This window comes from Aplidium turbinatum, chromosome 8 (genome assembly GCF_918807975.1).
Source record: "Aplidium turbinatum chromosome 8, kaAplTurb1.1, whole genome shotgun sequence".
NCBI lineage: Eukaryota > Metazoa > Chordata > Ascidiacea > Aplousobranchia > Polyclinidae > Aplidium > Aplidium turbinatum.
This window is the reverse complement of record NC_137479.1, coordinates 25,559,482-25,586,442: the sequence shown is the minus strand read 5'-3', so window position 1 is coordinate 25,586,442 and position 26,961 is coordinate 25,559,482. Positions and strand designations below refer to the sequence as shown.

The 26,961-nt window shown below is 37.2% G+C and overlaps 2 protein-coding genes across 2 annotated transcripts; both read left to right on the top strand.

Moving 5' to 3' along the window:
• The first annotated feature begins 1,959 nt into the window (after nt 1-1,959).
• On the top strand, nt 1,960-7,389 carry LOC145775063 (uncharacterized). Its single transcript, XM_082586260.1, has 3 exons — nt 1,960-2,213; nt 2,606-2,789; nt 3,490-7,389. Exons 1-3 carry the CDS (start codon nt 1,963-1,965, stop codon nt 3,994-3,996), a joined length of 942 nt encoding a protein of 313 aa, XP_082442386.1. The 5' UTR covers nt 1,960-1,962; the 3' UTR covers nt 3,997-7,389.
• LOC145775062 (argininosuccinate lyase-like) lies at nt 3,972-16,369 on the top strand. The gene is made up of 11 exons (XM_082586259.1): nt 3,972-3,992; nt 7,388-7,474; nt 7,657-7,840; nt 8,190-8,344; nt 8,900-9,054; nt 10,261-10,475; nt 10,927-11,126; nt 11,414-11,527; nt 12,024-12,134; nt 12,455-12,561; nt 12,697-16,369. Exons 2-11 carry the CDS (start codon nt 7,457-7,459, stop codon nt 12,845-12,847), a joined length of 1,410 nt encoding a protein of 469 aa, XP_082442385.1. The 5' UTR covers nt 3,972-3,992; nt 7,388-7,456; the 3' UTR covers nt 12,848-16,369.
• The last annotated feature ends 10,592 nt before the right edge of the window (nt 16,370-26,961 follow it).

Genomic DNA, 26,961 nt, shown 5'->3' with positions numbered 1-26,961 from the left:
TGATGGAGTGATAAGTTAGCTATTGCATTTAGAAGCATTTATATCTCTAACTTTTCTCAAACAAAGTGTGCAGGCTAAAGTTGGAGAAGTTTTAAGGTTGCCTCAAAGTTTACACAGGTTAAAGACTGAAGAGTTTCGCAGAAAGGTGCAGAAACAAGCCAAGAATAAAAAGAGGTCAAAAGAAAGTCCAAAAGGTCAAAGGAAAGCCGTCAAAAGAAAGTGCTCCATAATCAAGAATAGATCTTTTTTTAAATGATGAGTCAGGTTTTGGGGAAAAAAACGACGGATGTGTGATGCATATTATACATAATGAACAAAACAGAAATAAACTATGACTACAAACAAAAATGGAAGGTATCACACCAGTACCAAGTTGAAGATTCTGGACTGGGTGGTAGTTACCTATGAAGATCGAAATTTTTTAGGAGAAGTTGAGGAAGTTGCTGAGGAGGACTTGCTTAAGATCAACTTTCTTCGTCATAAGAAGATTGAAAAAAACTCCCAGTGGTCTCTTCACATTTACACAGAACAAAGTTGTGGAAATAATAGACAAAATGTTTTTGGTGTTGTTCAGCCACCAACTCCAACTAGAAGGGGGAGAACTAAAATTTAATTTGAATGCTCACTTGTGGTGACTGGTGATTTACTTTAGACCGAATGAAAAAACTGTTTAATTTAAGCCGGCTTGCATTTTGTTGCTTCTCTTCGCTTGAAGAACATTTTTGGGTTTGGGGACTATGTACTGTACTTTGGCAGTGGTTGTTTATTTTAAATGCACGAGTCATAAATTCAGATGGAGTTGTTGTTCCATGGTTTCAAAAGGATTTTTGAAAAATTCGCAAAATACAATTTGATAGACATATTTGATCAAACAAGAGCATGGTTCTGTGTTGTCACAGTTTGTTGATTTTTTTTTTATACATTGTTGTATACCCACTTTACCACATTGAAAGGCCAAATGGAGGATATGAGTTTATGTTGGTTACTTAGAAGGAAAAATAGTTGGTACACCCACATTACCCCACAAACTGGGGTAAAATGGGTATACAAAAAAGGAAAAAAAAAATTGTCATTGTAACTTCTGTGAAACATTTTTTTTAATATTTTTTTGTTGGTTGTGTAGGTGAATGCCTTAATGTTATAATCCATAAAAAAAAAGAAAAAATCTTGGTAGCAGAAATTTTTTATAGATCATTACATTGCAAATTCTACCCACTTTCCCCCACCCCACCCTATACTATACCTATCTAGGATGTACCGGTAGGTAATGTGCATAATTTTGTATTATACATACTTAATAGATAAAAAGAAATCAAGAATGACCCTTTTTTCTTTCGCATAACTGTTTGTCACGAGCAAAAGCAAAGTAAAGAAATTAAGGTCACCAGACAGATGGATGCAAGTAATAGAAAAACAAGCGGCTGTAATCCTGGTTTGATTTCATGTGCATTGTGCAAGACATCGTGCCACAAAGATCTAATCTTTGCACAGATAAACTTCATAAAGGCGAAAGAACGAACTATGGAAATAATCACCCTGCAACAGATCTAGAATTAGCATGCTTGGAACAAACACGCAGGTGGTCAAAGTTCATCTGGTGACTTCACAGAAATTGTTAAAGATAAATGATTGCTGCAGTTTGCGGGAAAATGCTTTGATTGTACAATCGATCGCTGGCAATGCAAAGTGTTTTGTAACAAAGCACTAATAAACTCCTTTGAGTGCAATTAGACTTGCAAACAGTTGTAGGATTAAACCACACAGTTCTGAAGCACGATTCAACCGGGTTAGCACATGCACATTTCCACCAATAATGCCTGATCACAATAAACTCCTTTTCTTGAGCAAATTGGTTAAACGTATCAATTGGATAATCATATCAAAATGTCTGGCAAATGGCTGATACAATTAAACAATTTTTTCTGTACCTATAAATTTCTATTTTTAGATGTCACAAGAAAAATGTCTAAAATTAATCAATGGTCTTCTGTGTTAGTTAAATCTATGGTAAGATATAGATTTGTTCAAGCTTCGCAGTTTCACTGCAGTTCAATCCACCAAAAGAAGAAAAATAAATTTTATAATCAATATATCAAACAATATCGACCGCACATTGACACCAGCTATGTTGAATCACATTTACAAAAAACTTACAGAAAGTCAATGTCTAACTTGAATTTGGATGAAGTTGATTTTGAAGCATCTTTATTGAAGTAAGATATAATTAATGATTCACCGGATCCTAAACTTTTTTAATCAGTTTAATTAATGATTGATTGAAAAATAATTCTTTTACATAAAATTTGTTATGTAGGCTTATTTTGAAAGAGTATCTTTGTTTCAATCATTTTTTACAATATTTGCAATAAACAGATAGTTTTTATATACGTAGTCATAGCTTCTGAGGCTATGGTTACCCGGGTATGAGCTCACCTTTTCCTTTGCTGGCTTTTAAACATAAAAAAGAGGTTTAACAGCCTAATTATTATGAGAAGTTCATTACATTGTATTTCTTTGGTGCTTTTAGCCGTTTATTGCATTGCATTTTTAATTGGATAGTAAAAATAAGTGAGAGTAACATCATACTACCACTTTTTTGTTCAAGTGAAGCTCGCAAGCGAAGAAATTCGTATCAGTACAAGAGATGGAAAGCTGAACGGACGGAAAAGAAACCAACTCCCCGGGTCTTCACTACTGATCAAATGCAGCACATCAGATTCCTTCGTGACCAAAATCCGGAATTGTGGACGCATTCTTATTTGGCAAAGTCTTTTGGTGTTGATACTGATGTATGAAGAATGCAAGCCTCAGTGTTTTCTTTCACCTTAACATTTTTTGTTTCAAAGTAATTTTGTCCTAATGCATTCCTATAAGGAAATATTGTATTAATTTCTGTGACCATACCCTTTCAAGTAATGTATTGTTTACAGAAAGACATCGCTTTGAGTCTTTCAACCAATTTTCTACAGCTATTATATACATGTCAATGTAAACTTACAAAATAGTTGATGTGCAGTTATTTTACTCCTTGTTTCACTGTGCTCCTTCATAACCACAAGCATGGGCTAAGAAAACTCATCATTTCTGTTTTACACAAAGCATACGTTTATCAGTGCATTACAATAGTTTTGAAGTGTTGTTAAGTGAACTTATTTGCTAAGAACCATTCAGTTCAACTCAACTTTATGCATAAATAACGTAGACAAATAATACATACTTTCATTTTTGGTTGAGGTATTAGCTTTCTTCACTCAACATTCAAACAAAAAAGTGTATGCAATACCTAGGTTGAGTTTTAGTTTTGTGAAGTGAAAAAGTGTATGTTTACTGCTGCTGTTGCGAAATAGTTTTCAAGTGTTACACAGTAAACATATGCATCTTTAAATGAACGAGACAAGCACACGTTTTTCTATATTTACTAACACAGTCCTATGGAACGCTTTGCAGAGGTCGTTGCACCATTGTTATTGACAGATTGTTTGTTTTCAGATAATTGAAAACATCTTGAAGAGTAGACCAAAGCAATCAACTGAAGACATCGAACTCTATGATCAAGAAGTTGATCGGTATCGAAATAAAACCGCTCTTGTGAAGATAGGCCAAACCAACCTGTCACCAGAACTTAACACAAAAGTTGTGTTACCTCCATCTCGTAATGTTGATGAAGAAATAAAAAGCAATCCTTGGTTTAAACCTTTTGATAAAACCAGCGAAGAATTGGAAATGGAGCTTGCCCATAAAGAAGATCTTGAAGATTTTATTGAACAAGAGTCATTAGTTGATGAACATTATGAGTTGTTTGATTTTGATGACGAAGGCAATGATCCAAAAGAGGAGGATGAAGAAGACCTCATGTCTGATAGCGATGAGATAAAAGATGTTGAAGCAGAAGAGCATGACCAAACTGAAGCTGAAGAGGAAGACATGGTGGTTAAAACTGATGACAATATAACTTTTTATGATAATGAAGGAAGATTTCTGTACAAAGTGAGGTAACTAAGTGCAATGAAAATTCACTCTGGTTTGTTGCATTGTACGTTTATAACGTTTATACGAAGCGAGCTTCAGTGTCATTGTGCTGCTGTATATTTGAACGCAACGGTTCAATCTGTGATTGTTGTGGAGTCAAAAAGGTTTTTGAGAGTTGTCCTGAGAGAATGCGGAGCTTTAGTCCGGCATTTTTGTCCGTACAGAACTGTGGAGGATGTCAACACGAATTTGGTGTTGTGGAAGTTGGTCAATGAACATTTGCGACGTTTAACTCTGAAACGAATAGGCTACCATATGGTGTATCTTGTAGGCTACAAATAAAAAGTGTGTTAGCACTCCAGCAAATTAAGCACCACTGCTAATCAAATTAGAAAGTAATAATGTGTAAGAACACTGGAAATTTTTTGAACTGAATAATTTAAAAAAAACCTTCATGAAATCCTCCCCATTTGCTATAACTTTGTTTTTGTTGTAGCTTTTTTGTGCCTACCACTATCCAACAAAAGCTTACAACCCAACAATAACGGTTTTTGATGGCGAGTATCTTATTGCAATCACTTGCGTGCAAAATTATTCATGAGTGGTTAAATACATGGGCTACAGTAAAACTTAATAGCCTATAGCCCTATAGTCTTTGTTGTTCACACTCGGCTATTGTTATTTGCTATGTGTGCAGTGATACTAATCTGTGTACTTGTCACTTCTTTGTCCAATTGTATTTCTTAGTTTTTTTTTGAGTAATTTGATGGTTCTCATAATTATATTACTCGTAAATCTTCAACAATATAAAACTGTTTATTGACGCCCGAGCTATTAACTTTAAATCCAAAAAGACGAAGATGTAAAATCAATAAATATACGGTAGGCCATATCACCAATTGCCTAACCTGTGTACAGTTGTACACAGAAATCATAGCGCACCAATTCGAAAAATACTGTTTTGAATGACAACCGATTTACATCCATATATTTCATCTGTTGTGAGGCTTGTGGTTTTGTGTTATCATAATGAAGAAAACGGGATGATTCTCATCATCATAATCCATCGTCGGTTTGTTCCCCACTAGTGGGGGTGGCCGATTGTTTCCGCGCAGCAATTGTCTTAATCCCTTTTCTCCATTTCACCCTGTCCCTTGCATCTTCCTCCTTCAGTCCGACTTTTTTAAACTCATCCTTCACTTGTTGTTTCCATGTTCTTCTTGGACGACCGAGTTTCCTCTTCCCATCCACCTTTAGATCTAGTGCCTTTCTAAGAAAACTTCCTTCCTCCCTCCTTATCACATGTCCATACCATCTTACTCCATTTGCCCTTGCCAGTTGGTCTATGGTCTCTCTCATCTCTAGCATATCCAACAATTCTTCAGTCCTTTTTTCCCTTCTCGTTTTCACCCCACACATTGCTCTCACCATTGACCTTTCCGTTCTTCTCAGGATTGCCAGTTCACTCTCTCTCAATACCCATGTCTCGCTACCATATAGCATTGCAAGCCGCACACAGCTCCGATATACTTTTCCTTTCATCCTTAGTGAAAATTTTCTGCCATGCAGCATTTCCCCACATTCCCTGAACTTTGCCCAGCCCAATCTTGCCCTTGTTGTCACCGCTGCTTCACATCCACCACTTCCATTTATCCGATCACCCAGATAACAGAAGTCTGTCACTGTTTCGATGCCATGGAAGAACTCATCATCATGGCCTTCCACTTCATTCCTTCCTTTACTGCATTTCCCACAAACAAAACACTTCGCCAATCTTGTTGCGGCTCTCTTGACATTAGCACATCTTGCATGTACCCACTTTCCACATTCCTTGCATTGCATTGAATTTCTCATCACTCTCTTGCCACATATTCCACAGGGATCTACTTTGCTCTCAACAACTGTTCCTTCTGCTCCACTCACCATCACTTTTGTTTTTTCAAGATTCACCTTCATACCCTTGGTTTCAAATGCTTCTTTCCATTTCTCAAACTTTCTCTCCATTCCCTCCATACTATTACTTGTCAAGACCAGGTCGTCTGCATACAAAATTTCACTCAATAAGCCCTCCCTCACTCCTTCAGTTACAACGTCAACCACAATAGCAAATATCAGAGGTGACAAAACTGATCCCTGGTGTACACCAACCTTCACAGAAAACTCGTTTGAATAATTTGATCCAACTCTCACTTTTGTTCTTGCATCCTCATACATAGACATCACAGCTCTCACTAATACCTCCGGTATACCTCTTTTCCTCATTGCCCATTCCATCACTTTCCTTGGTACTCTGTCAAATGCCTTTTCTAAGTCGACGAAACACATATATAGTTTTCTCTGCTTCTCTCGGTATTCCTCCTGCATTCTTCTCAATATAAACAGAGCATCCACTGTACCTTTTCCTGGCATAAATCCAAACTGCATATCATTTAATTTCACCAATGTTCTTAACCTCTTTTCTAGTATTCGCTCCACAATTTTCATTCCATGCTCTAGTAGTTTTACACCTCTATATGCACTGCAACTTCTCACATCCCCTTTTCTCTTGAACAGTGGAACAACAATACTATGCTTCCACTCCTCCGGCATTCCCTCTCCATCTAATACCCTTTGGCTAAGTTGTAGCATTACTTCAATTCCCAACTCTCCACTTGCTTTTATCATCTCTACGCTCACTTCTGATGGACCAGCTGCTTTATGCAGTTTCATTTGTCCCATTGCCTCCACCACTTCATCACGAGTAACCTTTCCCACTGGACCCTCCACCAGATCAACCTCTGTCATTCTATCATTTTCAAATGCGATACTGCGTTTTTTTCACTTGAAATTCCATTTTATTATTTAAATTTCACTCGAAATTTCAGCCAAAGGAAACTTTCTGTCGTAAACTCCGTGAAGAATTTTTTATCTGTTAGATCCTTTCGTTAGAATTTATCCGTTAGAATTTTTTATCCGTTAGATTTTTTATCCGATGATGATTAGGCGACAGAAAAGAGCAGGCAACAGTTTCTGCTGATGCGGAAACCGATGATAGCGATACACATCAACCTAGCAATTATGATACTTTTTCTAGCTAAGAATCAAGTACTCTATTTGGGTTAAATATGATTACACCGATAAGTTCTTACCCGATACAATGTCGTGTTCATATGGCTATCGAGCAATTAGACTTTTAAAACCAGCAAACAAGGCAGAGACACTGGACAATTTCTTTTCTAAGACAGTCAGCTTAAACAAGTAACACAGTGACTGCAACATGCAGATTGTAGTTGGTTTAATAGAAGTTCTGCACAAATTGTAAACTTGCAAGCAAAATTTATATCGTCGGCTATTTGTAATTTTTTTTGGATTAAAATTAAATAAAGCTGCATAGTTTTTATGTATATGACTTTTGTAAATTAATTTTAATGTTTTTCAGAATTTTTGTGCAGTATCAAAGTGAATTAATTCTTACCTATTAGGAAAGTACTTGAACCACTTCATAGTGATGTCGCAAGAAAAAAAGGTTGGGGTTGTAGTTGTGTTGCAGTTAAACAGAAAGATTTTGTGCTTTGAGACCAAGTCATTGTCGTGTGTAAATGTCTTTCAAGACGATATAGCCTACATTTCTTTACATTGCCAAGAGTGTAGGTTAGTTCCTTTTTAAAAAGAAAACATTCGGTTTGATACAATAATTTACATTTAAAGGAAGTAAAACTATGGGGTGGCCGCTTCGATGCCGCCACGGATGCGCTGATGGAAAAGTTTAACGCGTCTATAAGTTACGACAAACGCATGTGGAAGGCTGACATCGAAGGAAGCAAAGCGTATGCTGCAGCACTTCAGAAAATCAATTTAATAACAGATGACGAACTAAAAGCTATTCACTCAGGTGATCAAAGTTTTTGTTAGTTATAGGCCTAACACAAAACTGTGAGGCCTGGTTTGTAATTATAGTTTTACACTCAAAAAGCGCTATTTTTTTGCTGAGATTAAATTCGAAAAATAATCTCAAAATTTGCAGAAAATGATCTTTCAGCTGTTTACATTACAACAATTTTTCAGCGAATAACGTCTTAAAACAACATTGTTTTGAAGACGCAGTAATGTGGAACTAGCAATCATTATAAATGCGCCACTTCAAAAGCACACATGTGGTAGTCTTACTTTCTAAAAGCTCTGTACCTAACAATGCAACAGATTGAGGCTCATACTTAACATCGGCTTTTCTATCTTTCTAGGTCTTGATGCAGTAGCCCAAGAATGGAGTAACGACGAGTTTAAAATCGTGTCTAGTGATGAAGATATTCATACAGCAAATGAACGAAGGCTCACTGAAATCATCGGCAGCGGCATTGCCGGCAAACTCCACACTGGAAGAAGCAGAAATGACCAGGTAATTATTCGATTAATCTGTTTATTCATTGCTAACAAAAAGAAGACCATTATTCTGAAGACCACTCTCTAGTGGTAGGCTACTTGTAATATTTAGGCGAAGATATCATGCATATTTAAAATTTTAATTAAGTGTTCCGGTATATAAAGAAGGATGCATTATATGTTTTGTATGAAAAAGTCCATTCATCGTAGTGTTTGATTAGGCGACGCTGCGCTAGAGCTTATCGAATTATGTATCTAGAATTCTAGATCATTAAAGTATAGATGTTCAAGAAAATTTTTATTCGAGATGACGTCGATCTCTGTATCGCTAGCTTTGGTTAAATGTTCTGCACTGTGGTTTGTCACGATACTTAAAGTACAAGAAGTTCAAACTCCACTCTCTTTCGATTTTGCTTGGTCTTCATTCCGAAACATCAGGGTCGACCAGTTGTCTACGGCGACTCCTCCATTTCTCTATGTGGTTGGCATTTTCAACTTTTAATTTCATTTTTATCAAATCATCCTTCACATGTTTTCTTTTAAACTCCGCATTGCTGATTTTATTTCTCAGGTTGTTACTGACACGAGAATATGGCTTCGTGCAGAAATAGACTCGTTGAAAGATAAAACGTCGCTTTTGATACGCAGCATAATCAATCGCGCAGAAAAAGAGTTAGACGTTCTAATGCCTGGGTATACTCATCTGCAGAGAGCGCAGCCAATCAGGTAATGCCGTTCAACCTGTCGTAGCTTATGTGCTGCATACAAAGGACTTTGCTATTATATTTGAACAGATACATAGAGCAATATTATTGTTTTAAGGTGCTTTCTGAGTTTGTAGACGCATGTTTTGTTTTGGACGCATTTTATTTACGAAATTTTTCAATAAAAACTTATTCCAAATTTCCAATACGAAACAATGAAATGCAATTCTACTTCTTTAATCCTAATTAGTCATGACGAGTACTGGGCCAGTTTGTGAGAGAAATATTGCAAATGTCTTCATTTTTTAACATCCTGCCGACAGCTGAGTTGCATCTATTTTAGAACGAGTAATTGTAAAATCTCCCTTCTTTAATTAAATGTCATAGGTTGCAGTTTTATTAGATCCTTTTCATTTTATTTGCTTTCTTCGATTGTACCAACTCAAGGCTATTTTTAGGCACGCTTGCTGTTCAATATCATATTTTGCTGCTTCATAAAAGAGCAACAACATTGAGATTGTATGCGTAACAGCTGTATTGACGGCTATGAAGCTCTAATTGTAAACATTACCACGCGCTACGACAGATGCGTGTATACAAAACGGAGCGGATTTCCTTCCGCCTTAACATGCTGCGACGAACGCACAACAATTTTACAGAGAGATTCAAAAAAGGCTTGTTCACGCAATGTCGTTTCAGAATTGACTATTCTGTCATTCAACACTGCGGTTTTCTATATGTTTGACACGTTTGTGAGACTTCAGTATAACTGACTTTTTTATTTTTAGCGCCGAATTATTACCATAATTCAATAATAAAAGCAACCCCCAGACCGTTTTTTGATGCATCAAGCGGTACACCAGTGAGCGTATCTGCCTTTTTTCAACGTCTGTGGATGTTGAATCAACGTAAAAAGACTGATACTGACTGCAGATAAGACAAACCAGAAACCTATTTCTTGTTGTACACCGATAACACAAAGTGATTTTGCAAAACCAGCGATACTTCAGACGTTGTTAAATTCAAAATCATTGTCCAAATCCCTAAACCCTTAAGCAAAGTTATTATTAGCTTCTAGTTGAATTCTTTTGAATATGCTTAATGTAACAACTAGTGTGTTCCGTAGTCAACTAATCAGTTTCCTATAGATATCTATAGACTTACCATCAGATGTCAAATTTTTATATATTTTGATTGCCTGTTCTCTATAGGATGATTTATTTTCAAGGTGGAGCCATTGGTTGATGAGTTACGCGACATCATTGGCACGAGATTTAGAAGTTCTCTCTGAAATACAGCGTCGGGTGAATACGTTGCCATTGGGTAGTGGAGCTTTGGCTGGTAATCCTTTCCAAATCGATCGCGATAGTCTGGCGGAAGATTTAGGTTTTGATTCTATCAGCATTAACAGCTTGGACGCCACAGGAAACAGAGATTTTATTGGTGAATATTTAGTTGCTGATCATTGGCTGGCTGTTGGTCGAACAGCATCCATTTCTATTTTCTGATCGTTTAATTTTGAATTTTAAAAATACTAAAAATCGTCACTGCTCTTATTAAGGTTTATATCCCATTGGATAAATTCGTAGTCTGTTTGTCTGCAGTGTGTGGTGTAGACGTCTTTCAGCCGCCAATGGACGCTGAATCAATGTTTGGAATACTCTTTTATAAGTTTAGTGCATCACATTTGTGTAAAATCATCGTTTGTTGTTAGCCTTACGTTTTGTTGTAACTTGTTAGTAGTTGCTGAGGTAAGGGATGTGTTTACCGTTGGTACGTTACATATTCATGTACTATAGAGTTGAAGCACAACTGTTCTGTTGCTAATTGCTTGTCCAGAACGAAGGTCCAGTGTCTTCCTAACGGTTGATTATCTTTTGAATTTCTTTCGCAGCGGAAGTTCTTTTTTGGGCTTCGCAAGCTTGTTGTCATTTGAGTCGGTTAGCAGAAGACTTGATCATCTACAGCACGAAGGAGTTTTCTTTTGTCCAACTATCTGATGCCTACAGCACAGGTAGCAGCATCATGCCGCAAAAGAAAAACCCAGACAGCCTGGAACTGATTCGTGGAAAAACCGGCACGATCATAGGCAAAGTATATCCGTTTGTTTAACTTGGTTTAATTCTCTTGAATTTTACGGAATGCAGCTATTCTGTGCCAGTATGTTCTGTTGTTTTATTGTTTTCAAAGCGAACTTGGCTCAGAAGAAGAATTACGAATACGTAAAAATCGCGTTTTTTTTCACATTGTTTGTGCTATTGCTGGAGTTGCTTGCTGCAACTGCATCAAAAAATCTACTTTTGAACATACTTTGAAATTGTGATGCTAGCCCAGCTCCCGCGAACTCCACAATTAACTTCTATTTGTATGCTTGCTTTTAGTGCACTGGATTTATGGTATCAATGAAGGGACTTCCCAGCACGTACAACAAGGACCTTCAAGAAGACAAGACGGCTTTGTTTGAAGTATGCGATGCTGTCAGTGCGATGATACAGGTTAGTTTAGAATTTTAGATCACTTACACCTGTTAGTGGGCATATTTTCGTGTTTTATGAGTGACTAAAGAATTTACTACATACCCCAATCGGATAATTTCCTGCGTTGTTTCACGCTTCATTTTTCACTTTTGTTTTCCTTTTTTTTATTGAATAAGCTGAACCGAAGATGATCTGGATCCTAGCAGATGGAAATCGATTTTTTTGCTGTTTAAAATCGAACTGACTCGCGTGAAAATCAATTTATTTGTATTACAAGACATGTAACCGAGTCGTGCATATCAAGGAGTGTTGTGGGTTTGACAGCTGTCGTAAGATACTTCATCCCTTTTCTTCCTTGTTGACTTCATTCCGTGTTTTTTTGTGATGTTATAATTTTCTTCAGGGCTTGGGTGAGATCTGAAATTCTAAATTAAACTCGTTGGGAATCAAGTTTGTTACTTGTGCTCTCACAACACTGAACGCTTGACCAATATGATCACAACACTGATTGCAGATTGCGACTGGTGTAATATCGACTCTGTCAATAAATGAAAAAAACATGCGCGGAGCCCTGAGCATGGACATGCTTGCCACTGACCTGGCATACTACCTTGTCAGAAAGAAAGTAAGCTTGTATGTATGTTGACTTATGCTGCTGATCCAAAATGCTCGTTATAACCGAGGCGCTACAAAGTTAGTTACATGTACACTGTACAGTATTGTATTATGTAATACATGCACTATGCAGCCTACAGGACATATTGTATAAACCGAGTGAATGGAATTTAGATTTTTCCACACCCCTGCTATGTTATGGCAAGTCACGGATATCGTTTTTGCTTGGGGTTGGAAATAAAACATGAAGCTGAACAATTAACCACAAACCTGTATAAATCTCGCTCGCTACTGTCTGCTGTAAGCTAATATGTATGTTTTTATGTGAAGGTGCCTTTCCGAGAAGCGCACAGCCTTTCTGGAAAAGTAGTTAAGAAAGCTGAAGAACTTGGCTGTGAACTAAGTGAAGTGGCGTTGTGCGACCTGCGAAAGATAAGGTGCGTATTGATGATTGACAACGGTTGTTTGCTTTTTGGCATTAGTCATCAAAAGTAAGGTCTTATTGACATGATCGAGGTGTGGTGACAAAGCAGTTCAATTTTTTTATGTTTTTTTATCATTTCTTTTTGCAGCGAACACTTTCACGATGACGTGACTAAAGTTTGGAATTTTGAAAATTCCGTCGAGCAGTATCAATCACGAGGTGGCACTAGCAAGTCCAGTATTTTGTGGCAAATACAAAGTATTCGGCGAAAAGTTGACAATCAAAAAGAAAAATCCTAAAACCAAGGTTTTGAATATTTGTTGAATTCCTTGAAATCGTTCTGTTTCTCTTCGTGCTATATCTGTTTCAAGGTTAGGTAATCGTGCACATTTGTTTTCGATCATTTGGAAGTATTTCTGGGTTGTGCGATAAACGATTTGTTTGTGTCAGTATGGTCTAACCAGGCACATTTCCTTTTGTTTTTCACAATGCTTAAATTCTTGCAGCGTCGTGTAAATTTAGTTAGGTGCAATCAAAGATGTTTTTTAAACAGTGTTTTGTTGCACGTAGTGCTGATCAGTTTTGCATAGCCAAGTAATTTATTGCTTCACTTAATAACGCATAGCAATACACATAAGCAACCGGTATTTTAGTCACAAAGAGAAGCTTTCAACGTTTCCGCAATAAAGTTCTAAGGGAGTCTATATTTCTGTACTTCACTTGGAATGTTAACATTGGTTTGTCAATGCCTTCCTTTAGTTTTTAATAATTGTTGCTGTTCATCATAAATTGTGTGCTGTTGCTGCGATGTTAGATGCGCGGTGTCGTGTTGCGGACAATGTGATGACAGGTTTTGATCAATTCAATCAGAAGGCACAGATCACCCTCTTGGTACCAAGTAATCATACACTGTAGAATGTAGATATTTACATTGTCTGTTGTATCTTACAATCACTCGTCCGCCCCGTTAGCTCAGTGGTTGCGCACCCGGCTCAAGATTACGCGGCGCTGGTTCGACTCTCGGGGTGTGCGCTTGAGCAACGCAATTTCAGGACTGCCCTCCATTCAGCGGCACCTAGTGAATGGAATAGTTCCCTGGCAACAGTACTTCAACAATCGGAAAACTTCACTCTTCTAATCTCGGTACCGTATCCGGTCCTACGTCAAGAGCCTCTACAAGTATGCGAAACTACGAGGAAGAACCAATCAAGGCTTTGTCAATCCGAGGGTAAAGATTCAAACCAAACAACCAAAAAAACTGTTGTTTCTTGTTGGGTTGCAGCATTACAGATTAGACACTTCTCTTGGATATTTGTTTGGGAGTAAACAGTTAATACAAGAATTCTAAGTTCAATTCAAAGTGACGATACTTCCGAAATTTGGTGCCAGCGGTTACAAAATTACAGTAGGCCCTATAAGAGAAAAATTTTTTTTGTCTTTTTGAAGAGTCACTATACACTATTTGTTGTTGATGAGTTCGGTACGTGCAGTTTAATACTTCAATAGTCAAATCACCTAATAGTTTTCACATCAATACCAATGTTTGTTGCATATTGTTCTATTGTAGTAGGCTTATTACAGTATTGGTAAAGAGGTGATTGTGGTTGACGTCAGATGCTATGAGAGTGTCAGCAGTTTACAAGCCTGTCAGTGTATATTTTAAATGCGTCAGCCTCCTCTGGACTCCAATGCACAACCAAGCCAGTTGAAGTGTTGAATATATTGATTGATATGCCAAGGTGAAGGCTGACGATAACTGCAATAAACAAATGAGACCAAGGCAAGTGCCTAACAGATGCGTACCTTATATACTTATTTCCACTCGCACATAATAAACTAAACAGTGTTCATACAATGTGTGCTACTATTCGTACAGTTGTGTTATTCTTACGGCATCATTTGCACCTAAATACAGTAAACCAATTCACATAAGGTAGGCTATGTACTATGTAGCCTACCTGACATTGGCGAAACCAATACCCAAAGGGAAAACTGAATTCTTCGAAACGAACAATCAATTGTCAATGTCTTAGTGCCAATTGTAAAGAATTTGAATGGCGACATTCAAGATTCAGGTAACTATAGACCTATTGCTGTAGCTACAGTAATCTCAAAACTGTTTGAACGTTTTATTTTGAATCATCTATTGCCTTTTTTGAATACCAGTGACAATCAATTTGGGTTTAAGTCTGGCCATAGTACTGACATGAGTGTTTTTTTATTAAAACAAGCAGTGTCCTCTTATATCAGTCATGACACTCCTGTATATTCTGTCTTTTTGGATGCTTCAAAAGCCTTCGACAAAGTCAATCATCATTTATTGTTTAAAACGCTTATCACACGCAATGTGCCTATGTATTTTGTTCGCTTATTAGAATACTGGTATAGTAAACAAACCATGCAAGTGAGGTGGGGAGGTCACCTGTCCCAATCATTTAATGTGTCCAATGGAGTCAGGCAAGGTGGGGTTTTAAGCCCCTATCTTTTTGCAGTATACTGTATATTGATCAGCTTTCTTATGAGCTCAATAAAACAAAAGTTGGTTGCTATGTTGGCAACTCTTGTCTAAATCATATTATGTTTGCTGATGACATTTGCTGCATCTCGCCTAGTTTGTGTGGCTTACAAAATTTAATAGATGTTTGCCACAGCCCACAAGTATGCTGTTGAACATGAAATTACTTTCAATTCAAAAAAGTCATTTGGTATGTTATTTTCGCCAAAAAACTTGTATCTTTCACGTGCTCCCCTGCTACATCTAGGGAAATCTGAAATTGTGTTCACAGACTCTGTAAAATACCTGGGTGTATTTATTGAGAGTTCTCTCTCAGATGAAACTGATATTTCAAGGCAGGTACGCTCTCAGTACTGTGCTGCAAACAGTGCAAAATGTCATTTCGTTAAATGCTCACCCGCTGTAAAAAACATTGTTTTTCGCTCTTATTGTATGTCCTTTTACGCATCCCAGTTGTGGAGCAAGTTTAGATCTTCCAGTATAAAACGATTACGTGTTGCTTACAATGATTCTTTTAGAATATTGCACAACTTGCCTCGTTATGTCAGTGCCCGTGAACATCAAGCAATGAATAATGTAACAACGTTTGATGCTTTATTGAGTAAAAACATGTTTTCGTTTATCAACCGTTGCATTCACTCCTCAATTCGCTTTATATCAGACCTACTGTCATCTGATTGTTTTTATCGTTCTGAATACTTTCAATTCTTCCAACGCTCATTGTATGTAAATTTGTAACAGTAGATAACCCATTTAGGCCAGTGAGCTTTTAAACCGACGGCATCCAAAGTGGCTCTCTGTGACCTTTGTGCATTTGTAGTTTGTGTATTATTTTGTTGTTTTTGTTTTGGATATGGACAACTTTGTCTGACGCAAATAAGTAATAATAATAATAATAATAATTCAATACATATTCGCTAAAGAACACAAATGGACCGATATTGGAGACCTCCCCGCACTCGACAAGCTTGTTCCCGAAACATGGAATGCAATTCCAGACACTTATACTAACATGAAGAAGTAGGCTATGCTATTGGTGTTTTGTCTATTTTTGGATCAACATAATTATGTGAGCAGGTTTTCTCAAGCATGAACTTAATAAAACCCAAGTATCGCTCCCGCCTGACGGATGAAAGCCTGCAGTCCTGTTTGAAGGTGAAAGTAACATCTTTCAACCCTAATATATTGTAGGGACCCGTGATGAATATCCGTTGTTTTCAACCTTGTGCAAAACGTTTTTCTCCTACAATATTTGCGTTCTCTGGGGAACTCACTTGTGAGCAGGAGTGGTTCATGAATCGTTCTCCCGCAGCGTTCACCAGTGATTCTATTTGCGTTTTTTGAGGAACTCACTTGTGAACAAAAATAATTGATGAATCGTTTTCTACCCAATAACCTTTCCACCCGCAGTTTTCAACACTGATTCTGTTCATTAGCGGTTGATCGCTTTCAATTTTCTCCACTTTAGCAAAACGTTACATTATGACGTCAAAGCGCTGATTTTCTTAACATCAAAGCAACAACTATTCAGTATCTCCGCAGTTCACCTCTGTGACGAAATCTTACCATAAGTTTATCATGAGTTCACCCGGAACAACTTGTTCCACAATCGTAAACATATTGTTGAAATTTGCCAATTTTAAATTACGTAATTAGGCTACTTGCCGTTTTCTTTGAATATAAAAGTGCTTTATATACCTCCGCACAAATAAGTTTTGATACATAACACATTATTTTTGTTTCCAACTTCAAAATCTATTCATTCAAAAAAAATTGGTGTTCTAAATTCTGCAATTCGAACTCACGAACAACAATTCCTTGAGGCTTATTTCGTTACCTCTGTATCATCGAAGCATAGTTACGCCAGCAGAGGTTCTGCTGTCATCAGGGATTATTAAACTTTCTATAAAAAAAAACTAAGACCCCTGCAATATCAAAAATTTGCAAGAGCGTTTAAAAGCAGAAGTCACAAAGCTGGTGAGCAGCGTACATTAAGGATTTATGATGTTTATACTAGAAACTTTATACTTACCATTTCAATGTTTTATTTTCAGGTGCATTGGTAATTGTAGCCTCGTCTAGAATAGAGAAAAAGAACAAGAATATAATAGCCCACTAGCTACATATTTACAACCAGGGTTGGAAGCAACCACTGGTTGTCACTATAGACCGATCCATCGCCTAGCAACGCTCAGCCAATCAGAGCGAAGGAGAGCAAGCTATCTTTCCAAGCCCACTATCTAGCATTGCTTTTATGCAGTTTCCATCACATTTATGCTGTGATTTTTTAGAAGTAGAATTTTCTTCTGCGGTACTTGCAGGTTTGACAGCAAATACCTATTTGAGATGTCTTAAAATCGTAAACCTGCTGCAAATAGTGCTTTCTAAGACACAGTTTAACTGGGTTGTTAGAGCCATGCAGTTTGTTTGTTTGTTTATCTTTATCCTGTATTGCGGGAAAGCGGACTTGAGCGCTATGCATCGGTGTACGCCTTCCGATGTACACCTGACCCACGCTGCAGCCGACGGCAATGTCTGTTTCCGGTTGTCTACTCTACTTATGACTTAAATTTGGTACTACCCATTACTCGATATCGATCACTGGGTAGAGGCAATTATCGTCAAGTTTCTTGCCCAGAGAAACAAGTGTTATCAATGGTTTGAATAGTTGATCATATTTTTATAGAAGAAGTTATATAGCCTGGATGGTGCGCTGTGCTGCAACTGCTACGTTGTTTGTTTGATTTGTTACAATTCACTGGAGTGAAAAATTAATCTATAGGCCAAATCTTTTAAATGAAACCCACTTTTTAGCCTGCAAAGAGTGAAAAGTGGCTGATTTTCCAAAGACAATTTCAAACATTTTTCTTTGTATTTAATGGCACTTGTGGCATTTTACATCAAAAAATCAAACAGGGTTTTAAATTGCACGTGACTTAAACCAGTATAGGCCTAATATGCAAACAATTCACTAACAGGAGAATTTAAAATGGATCTTACACTAAAAAATGACCCTTCTTGCAATTGTAGCAAAAGAAGAGATTGTGATTCATGTTGCATTTTTAGAGCACAAAGTTCTTCTTTCAAAGCTTGATTTTCAGTTATCAGCTTACATGATTCTGCAATGAATAGCATAGCCTGTAAACTATGGTTGTTTAAATTCAATGGTTGCATAAGATAAAAAAAATGAACTGAAACATATAATACCAATGGTGGCCTAGTAGCCTACCGTAAGCTACCAGTAGCCTAATTAATTCATACAAATCAAGAAATAAACCATAGCCCAACCCATTGCAAAATGACTAAATGAGATGTCATGGATAATTATAACCTACTAGGCTAATGTTTTGTGCTTTTGAAATACTTTTTTGCTTCTTTTGTAGCCTACATAGTCATCTCATTCACTGTTCATTGCATCATTATTATGCAATGCAATAATGCATCATGTAAGCTGATAACTGAAAATCAAGCTTTGAAAGAAGAACGTTGTGCTCTAAAATTGCAACATGAATCGCAATCTCTTCTTTTGCTACAATTGCAAGAAGGGTCATTTATTAGTGCAAGATCCATTTTAAATTCTCCTGTTAGTGAATTGTTTGCATATTATACTGGTTTAAGTCACGTGCAATTTAAAACCCTGTTTAATTTTTTGATGTAAAATGCCACAAGTGCCATTAAATACAAAGAATGCAAAGAAAAATGTTTGAAATTATCTTTGGAAAATCAGCCACTTTTGACTCTGCAGGCTAAAAAGTGGGTTTCATTTAAAAGATTTGGCCTATAGATTAATTTTTCACTCCAGTGAATTGTAACAAATCAAACAAACAACGTAGCAGTTGCAGCACAGCACACCATCCAGGCTATATAACTTCTTCTATAAAAATATGATCAACTATTCAAACCATTGATAACACTGCATGGCTCTAACAACCCAGTTAAACTGTGTCTTAGAAAGCACTATTTGCAGCAGGTTTACGATTTTAAGTTTTTTAAGACATCTCAAATAGGTATTTGCTGTCAAACCTGCAAGTACCGCAGAAGAAAATTCTACTTCTAAAAAATCACAGCATAAATGTGACGGAAACTGCATAAAAGCAATGCTAGATAGTGGGCTTGGAAAGATAGCTTGCTCTCCTTCGCTCTGATTGGCTGAGCGTTGATAGGCGATGGATCGGTCTATTCGATAGCATTATTCGTTGCTTTCTGAATTTCGAATGCTTATACCCATTCCTTTTAAAAATAAATATCGAATGCGTGTTATTCACTGCTTTTTTATGCAAGCAACAAAATCATTATTCGTTTTTCACTAATCGATATGTAGGAAAACTGCTGAATCATTTTTTGTTGATCACTCACTTCGTCGTCAAAACGAATTTACGAGATTTAGTTTTCAGATTACTATCCGACCTAATCCCGTTCCGGTTTTCAAACTTTAAAGGATTAAAGAAAGTTTTGCGACAACACAGTTCAGAAAAACCATGCCAGTGAGGGAAAAACCTAGAACATCACACAACTCGATCAGGCGAAAGAGAAATTGAAAAAAGAAAACTAATCGGGAAAAATGATGGTTTGCGAAAATGAGAGAACTTGTATACCTGGGACTGGTACATAAGTCCCCCCCACCCCCCTTGGTAACTCATGACAAAGACAGGAGTCCAGGACTCAACGGACATGGCTCTTTCGCCTTAGTTGTGTGATGTTCTTGGCGTTACCGCCAGTGAGAGTAGTTAACAGTGTTGCCAACCTTGCGGTTTTCGTGCAAGTTTTTTTTTTAGTTTGCAGGTTGCTTGTTTTTGGGCTTGTTTTTTGGCAGTCAAACTTTTTTTAACTTGTTTTTGACACTGAAATTGCGAGGTTTTTATTGCAGTCAACATTGTAACCCTTCTTTTCAAGATAATTATTGCATTGGAATGGCGTAAACAAATGTCATTCTTGAAATAAATGAACGTGATGTATGGACTGCAAAGGTTGTATTGAAAATTTTAAACTGCTAAACTGAGTGCTTTATGCTAATTGGTATTGATTGCAAATTATTGGGCTTGTTTTTGTGTTGATTTGCCTGTTTTGGGCTTGTTTTTTAGATTCACTTGCTTGTTTCAAAGAAAACAACCTGACATCACTGGTCGTTAAATAAAATTAACGACCAGTGACTCCAACTAAAACCAACAGCAAACGACCAAAATAGGTTAAAAAAGCAAAAATTTGCATAGTATAATTTGTAATTTGCATATTATGCAAATACTATAAAGTACAATATTTTTAGTAATTGCGATTAGTTGGTTTTTTTGAAATATCGATAGCGGAAAGTCATTGCTTTTTTGGGCACTATCGAATAGTGAAATAGTCATTGTTTTTTGACTAACTACTTCCAACCCTGTTTACAAGTTGCTTCACATTTGTAGTGCCGATTGGTTATTAAGTTGCAGCATATTTTTTAACCTAAAGCATAGTTGTTGGTAGTTTAGCTTTACGATTTTTCTATTCTTCATAATAAAACAGAAAAAAAAAGTTAAAATGTCTGCCGTTTTTAATATTGGTGTTCTGATTTATATTTTCAGGAATACTCCAAACTACGTAGGCCAGGTTACTTTTGTAGCTCTTGCTGATTATATTACCGTTAGCTCATTGGTTACGCGCCGGCTCAAGATCACGCGGCGCTGCGGTTCGACTTTCATGGTGTGCGTTTGAGCAACGCATTTCAGGAATGCTCTCCATTCAGCGGCAGAGGTGGGCAGTAGCACGCTACGTTTGTAGCTGCGCTACTTTTTTGGTAAAAGTAGCGGTAGCGGCGCTACCTTTTAGTTGGAGTAGAGGATGCAGTAGCGGCGCTACTTTTTCCAAAGTAGCGGTATTGGGAAAGGCGCTACTTTTTTTCAGTCGCACTCCCGCTACCCGCTACTTTTTAATATAAAATAATCGTTTTTTTGGCAACACCGGCGTGGTCAAGCGGTAGGCACTTTAACATGGTAGCCACTTTAACAAGTCGAAATTCTGCCACTGCGAATGACTACAATGCAACCGCCAACCAATCAGAACATGTTATAAGAGGCTACCGTCCAATTGTGATCCTTCTAGCACTCATCCAGAGAGTTAATGCTTGTTTTGAACTTTATTTGGTAATTACAGAAGAAAAAGAACAATAGCAGTGGTGGGAATCGAACCCGCGTCAATGAAATGACTACTTTCTAGCCCTAACCCCTAAGCCAACCAGCTGACAAAAAATCCATCACTTAATTTGCGTTCTATCATCTTCTTTTCGCCATTTTTTACGTCACTTAGGCTAAACCGTAGCTTATGATTGGTTGGCGGTTTCATTCTAGTCAAGTTTAGTGGCAGAATTTCGACTTGTTAAAGTGGCTACCCTTTAACATTGCCCACTCGTCGAAGAGTGCATGCTTTTCAATGTGAAATTGCTTTGTGTTTTAGTCACAATTTTCCTTATAAACTCCATTGATTGCAGTCATTAAGATCCTTCTTGCACTCAGTTCAGTTGCAGTAGAAAAAATAGTATTAGCAGAGGGTGGGAATCGAACCCACGAAATCGAAATTACTACTCCTCTGCCCTAACCATTAGGCAACAATGGTCGTGGCGAAGCATTCAGTTAAATTTCTTTGTATCAAATTTTTTTCGATCAGAATATCACGTGTCGAGTCACATGACTGAAATCAGCTGAATTGCGAGTAGGCCTGCGCTTTTTCGACGAGTGGGTAAAGTTAAAGTGCCTACTGTTATAATCGGTTTAAATGCAAAGTTTCGGTCTTTTGGATGTAATGCGACTGTTGTACTTCGACTTATACAAGACAGGTGTAATTTGACTGTTGTGGGGGACATCAAGCCAGGTTGATACCGAGAAGAGTGACACCAACACCAGCCATGACTCCGAGGATAAATTTTTTGGTGCGTTGGCGCCATCCAGTGAAACGTCGGTGTAGAAGGAAACAACAATTGTGGACGCCTTTTTCGGACAGGAGCAAGTCCTTCAGCTTTTTGAATACCGAGTTAAAACATCTGTTAATTATATACAACACCTCCATTCCTTCCACTGCTGCGGTGGAGAGATTTTTCTCTGTTGGAAAAGATGTGCTTAAGCCAAAGCGGGCAGGACTTAGTGATTCTCATTTTGCAATGCTCGTGATTTTGAAAGATGCGTAGCCTAACAGTAAATTTCCCTTATAATGTGTTTTCGATAAAGACGTTAAAATGACAGTGTAAACAATCAATCAATCAATGTATTTTTCGTCATTAACGCGTCCGGGACGAAAAAAATACTAACTACAAAAATCGATATAAACCTACCAGCACGTTAACGAACAGGAAAAGGTGGCAAAACCTTGACAGGTTTAAAACGTGCCTGAATGAAAAATTATGTAGTAGGCTATATATCAGTAGTTAGCACGGCCACAAAACCCAAAAAAACAAATAGCAAAAAATAAAACAAAAACAGAGAGAAGCACACATGTAGTACCGTAATGAATGACAGCCTAATGAAAAGTGTTGTAAACTGAATTTGCTAGTTTCAATATTGATGTGGATGAGCAGTCATAATATTAATAATAGGATGGAGAAAGAAAACCGGACATAAAAGAAACCCATCCTCAGGCAAAAGCCCGTTTCAATGTGGCCCAGGAGAGCAGGTGTTGAGCTCTTTCTATGGTTAGACTGCACATCACACAGTAGCCTAAGACGATTGAGGTTTGATATCCAGTTATTGTTTCTTGTCCTGGTGGGTGATGGAATGGATGAGCTGGTAGATGTCCTGATGGTGTTGATGAAGCTCTCATCTCCTTTTGCGACGTGTCGTGTTGATTATGGAGTATTGCGTTTGCTGTTAATATCTACAAACATAAAAGTACAGCACAAGCAATCGATATTATTGTTAGGTAAGCCTAATCTTTTGTAAATAATTTCGGATTTCCACTAAAATCTTCACAAGAATGCAAAAAAGCCTTTCTACGTTGTCTTTCTATTGCGTGTCCATTTTGCTTAAATGTTGTTTTAGTTTGTGAATAAAAAGTGACTTTGTATCAGTCTTTCTAATTGAAGAAGGAAATTCGTTCCATGTTTTCGCACCTGTGAATTCTATTGAATGTTGAGTAAGCGTTTTTGAGAAGTATGAAATGTTTAGAGAATCATTATCATGGTTTCTTGTAGACAGGCTGTGAACCTCTTTGACATATTTAAAAAGGTTGGTGAAGCAATCTGGTATTAAATTGTTGTGAAATGTAAACACGAAAACACCAATTTCCAGTTTGAACAATTGCTCAATTGATATCGGGATCTGGCTACAACTATCATTGTTTGAACGGAAAATACGATGAAATTTGTCACAGATTTTTTGAAGTTTTGTATAAGTCCTTCGTTGCCATATTTCCAAATCGTAATGCAATACCTCAGGTTACTTTCAATTAAAGACTGGTATAAGCAGATCAAAGCAGATCAAAAATTGAGTCAGGCCAAGGAAACTGATATTTTGTACTCTCTCAATTGGTTGATCATTTATACTTAAGATTTGCTTACACTTATTCGCACGTAAACTGTTAGTATCAAATACCATGTATTTTGTTTTGTTTACATTGAGTGATAATTTATTTGCTACAAGCCATTTGACAACTTCTTGCATTTCTGTATTGGCCGTAATTTTGAGTACATGACTTTGTCTAAGATTTTTGAGACGCAAGACAAAAGACTAACTGGTCTATAGTCACTGCAATTGCTTGGGTCTCCTTTTTTATAGATTGGCACTACTTTACCGATTTTAAATGCTTTTATGAACTCACCATGTACCAAAGATAAGTTAAAAATATGTGTTAGTACTTTTATTATGTTATCGGGGGTATGCCTTAAAATTTTGCCTGGAATGCCATCAGTACCACAACTTAACTTTGGTTTCAAAGATTTAATAAATCCGTAAATTTCTTCAAAACTTGCAGGTTTTAAAAATATTGATTTGGGTGATGAATTTGGAAGATACTTGGAAAAATGATCAGCAGAATGGGGAATTTTTTCAAGTAATTTTTCTGCCACAGAAGCAAAATATGCATTAAAGTGATTGCATTTTTGTGAAGTATCATTTACTACCTGACCATTAATGCTAATGGGGTACCGTAGTCACTTTTAGGTTTTTTCCTTCCAAGCAAACTATTTATGACACTCCAGGTCTTTTTAAGATCATTTTTGTGCTTATGCAGAAAGGTTTTGAAATAATTTTGTTTCTTAAATTTCAAAAATCTTTAATAAGTATTTCTTTGTTTATTATATGCTTGTAGTAGCGGGTAGCGGTAGCGCGCTACTTTAAAAATAGCCGGTGCCCACCTCTGTTCAGCGGCACCTAGTGAATGGAATAATACCCTGGCAACAACACTTCAACAATCGGAAAACTTCACTCTGTCAATCTCGGTAACCCGCCCTGCGTCAAGAGCCTCTACAAGTATGCGAAACTACCAGGAACAACCTATTTAAGGCTTTGTCAGTCCGAGGATAAAGATTCAAAACCAACCATATCTGCTGGAAACTGACGCAAAACGGCACTTTGGAAGAAAAAACTTGCCAACTCCTGGCCAAGATCAAGCTCTCATAAAAACTTTTCAAGTCCGAGTATAAAAATTCAATGAATCAGTCGGTGGAGCGCATTTTATGCCACTAATTTATTGTTTACCAATTAATATTATAGGCGGATCACGGAAAAATTATTTTGAAAACAGTACCAATTCCGGAATAATTCTGCAATATCCGCTTAATAAAGTAGTTCGTAAAACAATGCGATTCCCACAATGACAATCTTTTTGTGGGATCTTTATGTTTTGGATTTATTCAAATATGCACGTTTGTTAAAAGCATTTCATTATTGTTTATTGAAATATTTACCTTCACGATTGATTCTTCGATGTGAAGACTGTGATATTCCACAACATTTGATGGATTTTGTTCATTGTGTAAGTTTTAGTTTTTTGGCCAGATCGCAGTTTTTTACGCCGCAACAGTTTATAAACCATTTTATCAGGATTACGCAAACAGGGGGTACTTTTGCACCAGGAATGTTGTTAGGGGAAGGGGGCTAGTAAAATTTTCAATGAGCCCAGGAACTTGAAGAAGCTATCGCGTATTTTTAGGATATACAGTAGTGGATTTTTTTGCAAAAGTGTCTTGATTTTGGGTCGTGAATCAATTTGGTACAAGGACTCAAATTATCCTCTCAACAGCTGTTGACGATTTTAGCCTGGATACTGTACTTTAGTGGCTGAATGCAGTTCATGGTTTTTACTCGTTCAGTCTGCTGCAGAAAGAGCAGTAGGCTATATTAGTTTCACATGTCCTTTGAAACAGCCTAAGTAGGTTAAACTTTTACTTTGCTATTTTCAAAATGCAGTTTCACAGAGGCATTCCATATCTAAGTAAAGTTGCTGAGTTGCTAAATATTATGTTGATTTCTAAAGGTGTGTTATTATCAATTGTCATTCTCAAGCGCATGATAACAAACTCGCCTACCTTTCTCTATACTGCATTAGAACTAAAAGTCAAGTAATGAAGCTATGAACACCATTTTGAAATCTTTCGTATGAAACGGTAAAGGACAAGGTGTATTCCAACAACCTGCTGCATTCCAAAGGAAAAATTGTTGGTCTGTCACGGGGTGCCACAAACTACTTTAAAACTAAAAAGGTTGGGAACCACTGCTCTATAAGTATGCGAAACTGCCAGGATTAAGCTCTGCAATGAGCTTTCCCATTCCGAGGACAAAGATTCAATCAATCAAACTCTGCTTGACAAGATGACAAAAAATATGCGAGACTAACCAGATGACCAGATAATCAATCAATCAATCATTTTATTTTTCGTCATTAACGCGTCCGGGACGAAAAAGATACTAACTACAAAAATTGATATAAACCTACCAGCAAGTTAACGAACAGGAAAAGGTGGCAAAACCTTGACAGGTTTAAAACGTGCCTGAATGAAAAATTATGTAGTAGGCTATATATCAGTAGTTAGCACGGCCACAAAACCCAAAAAAACAAATAGCAAAAAATAAAACAAAAACAGAGAGAAGCACACATGTAGTACCGTAATGAATGACAGCCTAATGAAAAGTGTTGTGGATTGAATTTGCCAGTTTCAATATTGATGTGGATGAGCACTGAGCAGTCATAATTATAATAATAGGATGGAGAAAGAAAACCGGACATAAAAGAAACCCATCTTCCGGCAAAAGCCCGTTTCAATGTGGCCCAGGAGAGCAGGTGTTGAGCTCTTTCTATGGTTAGACTGCACATCACACAGTAGCCTAAGACGATTGAGGTTTGATATCCAGTTATTGTTTCTTGTCCTGGTGGGTGATGGAATGGATGAGCTGGTAGATGTCCTGATGGTGTTGATGAAGCTCTCATCTCCTTTTGCGACGTGTCGTGTTGATTATGGAGTATTACGTTTGCTGTTAATATCTACAAACATACAAGTACAGCACAAGCAATCGATATGTTTGTTAGGTAAGCCTAATCTTTTGTAAATAATTTCGGATTTCCACTAAAATCTTCACAAGAATGCAAGAAAGCCTTTCTACGTTGTCTTTCTATTGCGTGTCCATTTTGCTTAAATGTTGTTTTAGTTTGTGAATAAAAAGTGACTTTGTATCATTTAGGGGTGTTCAATTTCGATATTCGATTTCGATTAAGGTGATATTCGAAATTCGTTTTTCGTATCGGACATATTCGAAATTATAGCCGCCCTTTCGGCTGAACGCGGTTGAAAGTAACTCGAGTGGCGCGAAATCTGTCTTGTCACATTTTGCAAGCGAAAAAAGACTTCGACACAAGCGCATCGTCAATCACGTGACTATCACACGCTCTCGCGGGTCCAACGGCCAGTCCTGCACCAGGGATGCCAGGTTGGCATTTTTAATG

What these genes read in the sequence shown, in the direction of transcription:
- LOC145775063 (XM_082586260.1), top strand. Translation starts at nt 1,963, where the DNA reads ATGTCTAAAATTAATCAATGGTCTTCTGTGTTAGTTAAATCTATGGTA. An exon ending in TTTGAAGCATCTTTATTGAA is followed by an intron (nt 2,214 to 2,605) that starts GTAAGATATAAT and finishes TTTTTGTTCAAG; the next exon opens with TGAAGCTCGCAAGCGAAGAA. An exon ending in CTTTTGGTGTTGATACTGAT is followed by an intron (nt 2,790 to 3,489) that starts GTATGAAGAATG and finishes GTTTGTTTTCAG; the next exon opens with ATAATTGAAAACATCTTGAA.
- LOC145775062 (XM_082586259.1), top strand. An exon ending in ACTACCTTGTCAGAAAGAAA is followed by an intron (nt 12,135 to 12,454) that starts GTAAGCTTGTAT and finishes TTTTATGTGAAG; the next exon opens with GTGCCTTTCCGAGAAGCGCA. An exon ending in TGCGACCTGCGAAAGATAAG is followed by an intron (nt 12,562 to 12,696) that starts GTGCGTATTGAT and finishes TTCTTTTTGCAG; the next exon opens with CGAACACTTTCACGATGACG.